Genomic DNA, 7,990 nt, shown 5'->3' on the forward strand with positions numbered 1-7,990 from the left:
TCCCTCTCAATATAAAATTGGGATAATTTTTTTCTCTTCAGAGGCCTCCATAGAATAGTGCATCCATCCCCTCACTCATGTGTATAGAGACGTATCCTAAGGCTCTGTCAGCAACATTCAGATCAACAACAGCATCAACAATTTCACAGCTAGTTTTAAAACTTGCTTAAACGCACAGTGATTGCAGAAAATGATAAACAAATTAGGTACTATTAATTAAATTATTAAATTGTGCAGATTAATAGTCAGAAAAGGTTTTTCAATTTTACATTATGATAAATGAGAACTATAGGTGATTACTAATTATTGTTAACTAATTTACTGTATGAATTTTTCCCCCTCGTTGTTAAAAATCATTATATGTCAGGGTGCCAGTCAGTGGAAGCACACAGACACGTTGGCCAGCTGTCCTATTCAACTACTTTTTGGTCATTTATTAAGTAACTGACTAATATTTTCCTGCGGGATCTTCTAATTATGTTGAAATAAAAATGTAACTTACAGCGTAAAAACATGGAATCAAGTCAGAAGCGCATGGGCCTCTTGTGCTGTGGAGGAGAACTTGAGCCGCTGGTGTCGTCGGGCTCGGCCTTGCGCTTCCTCTGTCTGGTGCCAGCGGGTCTCTGAGGAGGCCTCTCCTCCTGCCTCACGCCCCATGTTCGCAGAGAACTGCTCACATGCACGGAGACATGCACGGACATGACCACGGTGTGATCATCACCGTAGTCCGTAATGCTCCAGAGTCCATCGGAGATGCTGAGCTCATCCAGCTTCCGCAGGTAGTTGCGGCCTTCGATCTCAAGCTGCTGCCACGTGCTGTTAGGGCCCACAGGGATCCAGAAGGTGGAGCTGGAGGGCTCAGCATGTTCTGGCTCAATCTGACTTCCAGGTTGAGTGTCAGAAGGCACAGATAAGGATGGAGATGAGGGCTCATCTTCACCCCAGGCCAAGGGGAGAGCCTCAGGAAGCCCATTAGCATCCTCAGTCGTGGATGCTGGAGCTGCAGGGGAAGCCTCCCTTATAGAGCTGGATGATGGCAGCTCCTGTCCGTAATGGTCATCCTCCTCAGCTGGTGATTCTCCATCCCCATGATGGACACCAGTCTCTGTACCATGATGTACCACTTGCAGTCGTGCAGGTGCTACGTGCAATAGGCTGGGATCCAGCTCCTCCCCAGTGAGCCGCCAATAAAATGAAGGGACACTGAGGGCCAGAGACTGCAAGTTCTCCATGGTCAGTGGGCTCCTCAAGAAGTTCACGACCAGAATGGAGATGAACTTGTCCTCCAAAAACTCATGAACTGGGACAAAATGGAACACAGAGAGATATATAAGAACATGACAATAACTGGATAAATACTCTACTACAAAATCCGTTTAAAATGAGTCCATGGGCTTCAGATTGTCAGATAAATGAAATAATGTGAATTACTGATAAAGCTAAGAAAGCTAAACCAGAAGACAACATCCATGCATACGCTTACTCTCACACATATCCAAATGAATAAATATTAAATGAAACACATTTAGTCCTGCACTTTTGTCACTAACAGTGATCTTGCTTTTCATTTTCTTATTATTTAAACAAGATGAGCAAGAATGGGAGACAGAAGGGGAGTATAACGAACGGCATTTCCTATCACATCGTTACATTTTCTCATTTTAAAACTCCGTTTCCAATGTATCCGTTTGCAGTTCTAAATACATTCATTTCTGTAGATAAAAGTTGAATTATTCAACCGGTCGGTTATTTTACCTCGAAAACCAAATGTGTTACTTATCAGCTTTACCTCAAAACTAACAAGCATTAGGCCAATGCAGACTTGGCCGTTCATTTCGTTTGTCACATACCAGGAGCTACAACTTTATTATCATTTAATCATTATAATCATTAATACCTTCTGGATCCATGTTCTCCATGTTTAAGGAGTGATGGATTCGAATTCTCATCGAATAACAGTCCTTTATCTCAACTATCTGCACCATCTTGCCAAGAGCGAGAGTTTGCGCATCCAGAAAGTTTAAACGTTTTTGTTTTATTTCAAACTGCCTTCATTGACCGGAAACCGTAAATATTCTAAACTCTGCGCTAAGACACATTCGCATGGCGTTAGTTTTACCGATTCTGACGGGATAAGAAACGTGCGCAATTTCTCAAAATTACCACACAGTGGAGAATTAATGCCGGCAGGATCTTACTGTCTACAAAGCAAGTTCAATGCAAGCATAACCTTCACAAGTAAGACGAAGCATGGCGGCGGAAAAGAACAACATTTTTATTTTACAATTACTTCAAAATTAGGAACAAAAATACGACCAAAAATTCTTTAGTTTGACGTGATCAAAATACAGAGTAAACTAATACATGATAGCATGCATGCAAAAGATCAACGGCAGAACAGGGACTTTTAACGCAGTCTGCATTAAAATGGAATTAACCATCCCTCTCAATATAAAATTGGGATCATTTTTTCTCTTCAGAGGCCTCCATAGAATAGTGCATCCATCCCCTCACTCATCTGTATGAAGACGTATCCTAAGGCTCCGTCAGCAACATTCAGATCAACAACAGCATCAACAATTTCACAGCTAGTTTTAAAACTTGCTTTAACGCACAGTGATTGCAGAAAATGATAAACAAATTAGGTAATATTAATTAAATTATTAAAATGTGCAGATTAATAGTCAGAAATGGTTTTTGAATTTTACATCATGATAAATGAGAACTATACGTGATTACTAATTATTGTTAACTAATTTACTGTATGAATTTTTCCCCCTCGTTGTCACGGTGCCAGTCAGTGGAAGCACACAGACACGTTGGCCAGCTGTCCTATTCATTCAGCACCAGCCCATCTAGTAGAGAATTCAGCACCACGGACAGTGACCTGTGTTACTATGACATCAGGTTCCTTCATTGGCTCTATATGTTTTTCTAGAAATAACTAAATGGCTCTGTTGCAGAAATTTCCAGCCATAGACTTGGTTCCTGTATGAAGAGGATATTTTATTTTTACTCAGACCTACAGAAAACCAGCTCTGCACGCGATCTCCCCTTTACTGCTGGAGCAGGGCACACGCAGATCAACAAGTGACAATGCAGCAAATACAGATGAACAATTTCTCACAGCTTCAGAAGGAGTCAGATTACTTTGTAATTCAGAGTTTGTCTAAGACTTCTGCTAGAACATTTTGTGCACTTGAGCCTACTTTCAAAATGTATGGCACCTGGGTCTACTAAAACAAGGTGATGCTGCCTGAACCACCAACCAAGGCTGGGGAGGAAAGGGAGGAATACTAGCCAAAGCAAGGAAGAAAAGCAGCCCACCCTATCTCATGGTCATGAATACAAGAGTTAGGGAGTGTTATGAAGAAGACACCTCACTTAAGACCACACAGTGAATTACACCAGAGAGAGATATTGCATTCTAGCTGTGTTACGTAACATTCCTCAGCCTTCGGTTTTTTCCACACTATGAAGGACATAATTCAGGGTGACAAACAAAACAGCGGAACTGTAGGGCAGCCATTTATTTGTTTCAGTAGTTTTAAGAAAACTTGAACATAAAATGTTTGTTTTGCTTAGATATAAGTCCAGTTGTAGCAGACTTATATTGGCTTTAAGTGATGGATGTTGCTTGTGTTAATACTGCTTTGATTTTGAGGATGAAGTCTGAAGTGTAGGTGACATAGAAGCATGTAGTTTGATGTTTGGAGGTTGTAGTTTTTCATGGGACAATTTGAATATGGAGTACTGGTGTTGTACTTTTTAAGAGGACAGCTCACGAAAACTAATACAGAGTATTATAAGTACCTCTCTTTAAAGGAACTGAGCTCTCTTAGTGTATTTTACATCACATACACTCTTGGTTCGCTGGGCGGTCCATCCCACTGTAGTTGGAGAAAGCTGCCATCAGTCGTTCGGTGTAGCACTCGCAGGATTTACTAGGCTCCTGCTTAAACTGATGCATCATCATCCAGTCCATGTGCGGGGCGACCTGTATCAGAAGGGCTGCCACATAGCGAGGTCTGTTCTGCCTGGGATCCAGCAGGTCACTGACAATGTCCTTCAACTCCTTCATCTACAGTGTCAGATGACCAAAGTTATCTCCCTCTTGAGGATTTGTAAATAACAACATAGGGGCAAGAATTTTTTCTGCCTCGTCCTACTGCCTGAGTTTTTGACCGCGGCACGTCGTCACTGATAAGGAGGTGGAGTCGGGCGCTGAATGGTTATGATCCTCATCTGCAGGGGGGAGAGGGGAAGGGGCAGGGGAACCAGTTGCTACTCCTCCCTCGGCGGCATAAGGAGGAGACTGCTGTTTGGGCAGCAATGCTTGGGCAGGGGCCACACAGTTTATTCCTGGGTATCTAATTAGCAGACACCTTTTGGTTCCTTCAGGGGCTCCACAGACAAACTCATTGACAAAATAGAGTCGTCACAGACAAATGCTTTGTCACATGCTCAGCCGACATGGACTGTGTGCTGTTTACATATTTTTGGCAGAAACGGAAAGCTCATATGCATATCAGCATATTTTTGGCACAAGTGGAACTCCATCATTTTAAAGAGGGTAAACTCTTCAGGAAATTTACAATGTCAGAATAAACGGATTTTTTAACAGGAGTAACTAATGTGCCCTAATAAGGAAATACATACAATCAGAATAAAATACCTGTGGTTTTTAACAGTGGTAACAATCTGATACGGAAAGGTATCAGATCAACATATCTATAGCATGTAACGGAGCTTGCTCCCCTCCAGAACTCATTGTTCCAGTAGTTATCTGAAATTGTCGTTATTTGGAATATTAAAGACTATGAACAAAAATGGACAATGCAAGAAAATAAAACAATGAGTATGACAGAAAACTAGAGTATTGTTGCAACGGTTGGTACTAGCTGGGTTATGTACTAGCTCACATTAGAGAAACATCATAAATGCTACTAATACACAACTGGGGGGGGGGGGTGTGGCTCAGTACATGGGCTAAGTCCTTGTGCCTGTAATCAGAAGGTCACCGGTCCAAACCCAACCTCAGCACGTCCTTTAGCAAGGCCCTTAACACCCAGCTTCCTGGGGGCCCACACAGGTGACTGTCTTTCACATAGAGCTTGATTTATAAAGAGCAAATTGAGGGAGGTGTAAAGAAGACAATTTCCCCACAGGGATCAATAAAAGTACCAATTATTATTATAACTGTAACTGCACGTAATAACCGGAAAGCATAATTGCTTACTTTCTGTCGAAAATTCTTGCAGCAATATGCTACATTTATGAGCTAGCGGACATGTAATTCTGTTCTACGCATGCGCTTTAACTGAGAGTGTGCTATTCTGATAGGTATGCTACAATGTCAAAACACCTGTACTAATGAAATGTAATACACAACAGCTTTCAAAAATGCGGTAGCATGGTACCTTTTCAATGGCGGTATAACATGCAGCTAGTCTGCAAAAACTCTTTGGTAAATGTCAATAAATAAAAATCGCTGCATTGCATAGTCAATTAATCTATGTGTGACATCGTGCTGAAAACGACTCCAGATAAGCCGTAAAATAAAGTCATTAATCATGAATTTCAGTCAGTTATGCCACAGCACTTCCCTTCGCTCGTTTTCTTCAACACAAAAAATCGCTCAGGCCAGGATCATTAAGTGCAATGTGGAGAGTGCAGACCAGCCGGGGATAATCGTGCTCGGTTACAGTATAAGGCACACGGGTAAATTGTGAATACGGCCTTAATCTAGCTACAGCTTCTTGAATTGTTGGGCGGTGTGTGTAACATAACGTTTTGACATACCGATATCACTTTATATTTCACGTGTATTTATCACTTCATTTCACGTGTCTCTTTAAGTCATTGTTTGATATTATCCAGAGCTGATCGTGTGATTAATCAAACTTTCAGTGTCATCATTTTTATGCTGTTGTATACTAATCTTTAAAATTCATCTTATAGAATTCTGTTCTTATTATTACATAACAACGCGAATTATTGGTATGTTATTATTTAATCACATTATGGCCGCTTTGCTTGGTTACGTACTGTATTAGGCATCATATGGCATGTGGGACGTACGCTGCCAGTTTGAAACACGCAGCCTCACTTCCATTTCTGGACCAAGATGGCGAGGTACGTTAAGTTTCTGCTCCCATATTATCGTATAAATGATCTTATTATTTAGTATCTGTCAAACTTGCATGTATATTAAAATATGTTTACTGTTTCGGGCTACTGCGTTAATTCTATCAAAATTTTATGTGCAAGTTAGCTATAGTTTCGTATTGATATTTAAGTTTTCTGCATGTGCTTTCCTGCGCTTTCATGTTACATTCAGATGCGGATGGTTCCGGTGTTCTGTCGAGTTGAGCTACAGTACTTTGTCGAGTTAGGCTACCTTAACCTCCTGAGACCCTACGTCCTCATATAAGGACATCATTTTTGTTTAAAACTATTAATTGTTCAAAAAAATGTTTGGTTTTTATGATTATGAGGTCCTACTAATCCTAAATGGCTAAAGGAAATAACACATGCACACCAAACAAAAGCCCGAGAGTCAGGAGGATAGTGCTAATAGATAGCCCTAACGCTAGCCCCAAAAAAAACCCTAAAATCCTTACCCTAACCCCTAAAACAGGGGTGACCAATCTTATCCGCAAAGGGCCGGTGTGTATGCAGGTTTTTGGGATAACCTGTAGGTCAGCTGTTCAAACCCAGGTGTGAGGACTCTTCAGCCAATCAGTCCTGACCTGTATTCCATGTGTCAGGAGTGACTGACAGCTCCATTGCATTACCTGTATGTTGTTTTTCCTCATTCAGAATCAGACGAATGGCGAAAGCTGTCAGCTGGAGTGATGACCAGTACTGGGCAACATGGGACAAGTGGGGAGAGGTGATTGACCGGGGAGATGAGGAAGAGCTGTGCTCCCCAGCAGAATCACCCTCTGACCAGGCTGACAGTTTGAACGTGTGACACAACCGAAAGGCAATTGCCAAGGCAGTTAGCTGGACGGATGATGTGTATTGGGCAGCCTGGGACAAATGGGATGAAATCATCTGCTGGGGTGAAGCAAAAGAGTGCTCCCCAGCAACTCCACCCACCAACCAGCCTTGGGAGGATAAGGGGTTAGACGTGCATGGGTTAGAGGTCTTTGTGTTAAATGAAAGGACAGTCTCCATAAAGCCTGCAGACGACCACCAAGACAGGCTGAAAATAGAAGCCGTATTGGTCGACCTCTGCCAGTTTGAGCTTGATGATGTAAATCAAAGTAATGGTAAATTTGAAATTGTAGGAATAGAAATTGGAGAAGTCAAATTGGAGGAGACTGCAGAGAGGGGTTTTAATTCAGTATTTGAATTGGAAATGATGGATTTGGAGATAGAAGTTGTAGACAGTGAATTCCAGCTGAATGCTGTTAATTGGGACATTGCTGAAACTAAAGTGGACAAATTATTAGTGGAACACCTCAACATAAATGATCTCGAAGCAGGCAGTGTGAAGGTGTCCACATCAAATGGCAATGTGGTGAAGGTGCCCCTGCAGACAACGCATGGGAAACAGAAGAAAGGCAAAAAATGGCAAAATTAGACCCCACGAGAGCCGATTGCTGAAGCTGAACATCCTTCTCAGCCTCTTATTTGAATTTGTCAAATTGTTTTAAATCATTGTGGGATTAGCCCCATTGTACCCTTCACATACATACTTACAACATCTCTAAAACACTTTAAATTGTAAACATGTTTCTTCCCTACATCCATTTATGTCTTTCCTATTAGCAATGTAAGCGGAATCTTATTAATGCTAATAATAATGAATAATAATAATAATAATAATGTAACTCTGTTTTGCTTATGTTTGGAAGTCCTGGGTTAAGGACACCTAGCTTAGAACCAGAGTTTTTGTAGAGTTTTTGTGTGCCTGTGTGTGTGTGTGTGTGCCTCAGTGCGTGCATGCGTTCATGCCTGTGTGTGTGCCTGTGTGAGTGCC

At 41.6% G+C, this 7,990-nt stretch overlaps 1 protein-coding gene across 1 annotated transcript; it reads right to left on the reverse strand.

The window, feature by feature from the left end:
- Positions 1–508: 508 nt before the first annotated feature.
- Positions 509–1,977, reverse strand: LOC140593364 (uncharacterized). The gene is made up of 2 exons (XM_072717764.1): positions 1,898–1,977; positions 509–1,300 (listed from the first exon to the last, which is right to left on the reverse strand). The coding sequence occupies exons 1-2, from the start codon at positions 1,947–1,949 to the stop codon at positions 525–527; spliced, it is 828 nt and encodes a 275-aa protein (XP_072573865.1). The 5' UTR covers positions 1,950–1,977; the 3' UTR covers positions 509–524.
- Between the last annotated feature and the right edge of the window lie 6,013 nt (positions 1,978–7,990).

The sequence above is a fragment of the Paramormyrops kingsleyae genome, chromosome 11 (assembly GCF_048594095.1).
Source record: "Paramormyrops kingsleyae isolate MSU_618 chromosome 11, PKINGS_0.4, whole genome shotgun sequence".
Lineage (NCBI taxonomy): Eukaryota > Metazoa > Chordata > Actinopteri > Osteoglossiformes > Mormyridae > Paramormyrops > Paramormyrops kingsleyae.

Excerpts from the sequence above, each read along its gene's own strand:
- LOC140593364 (XM_072717764.1), bottom strand. The coding sequence starts at position 1,949 with ATGAGAATTCGAATCCATCACTCCTTAAACATGGAGAACATGGATCCA. Across the intron at positions 1,301-1,897 it reads GGAGAACATGGATCCAGAAG|TTCATGAGTTTTTGGAGGAC; the intron begins GTATTAATGATT and ends ATTTTGTCCCAG.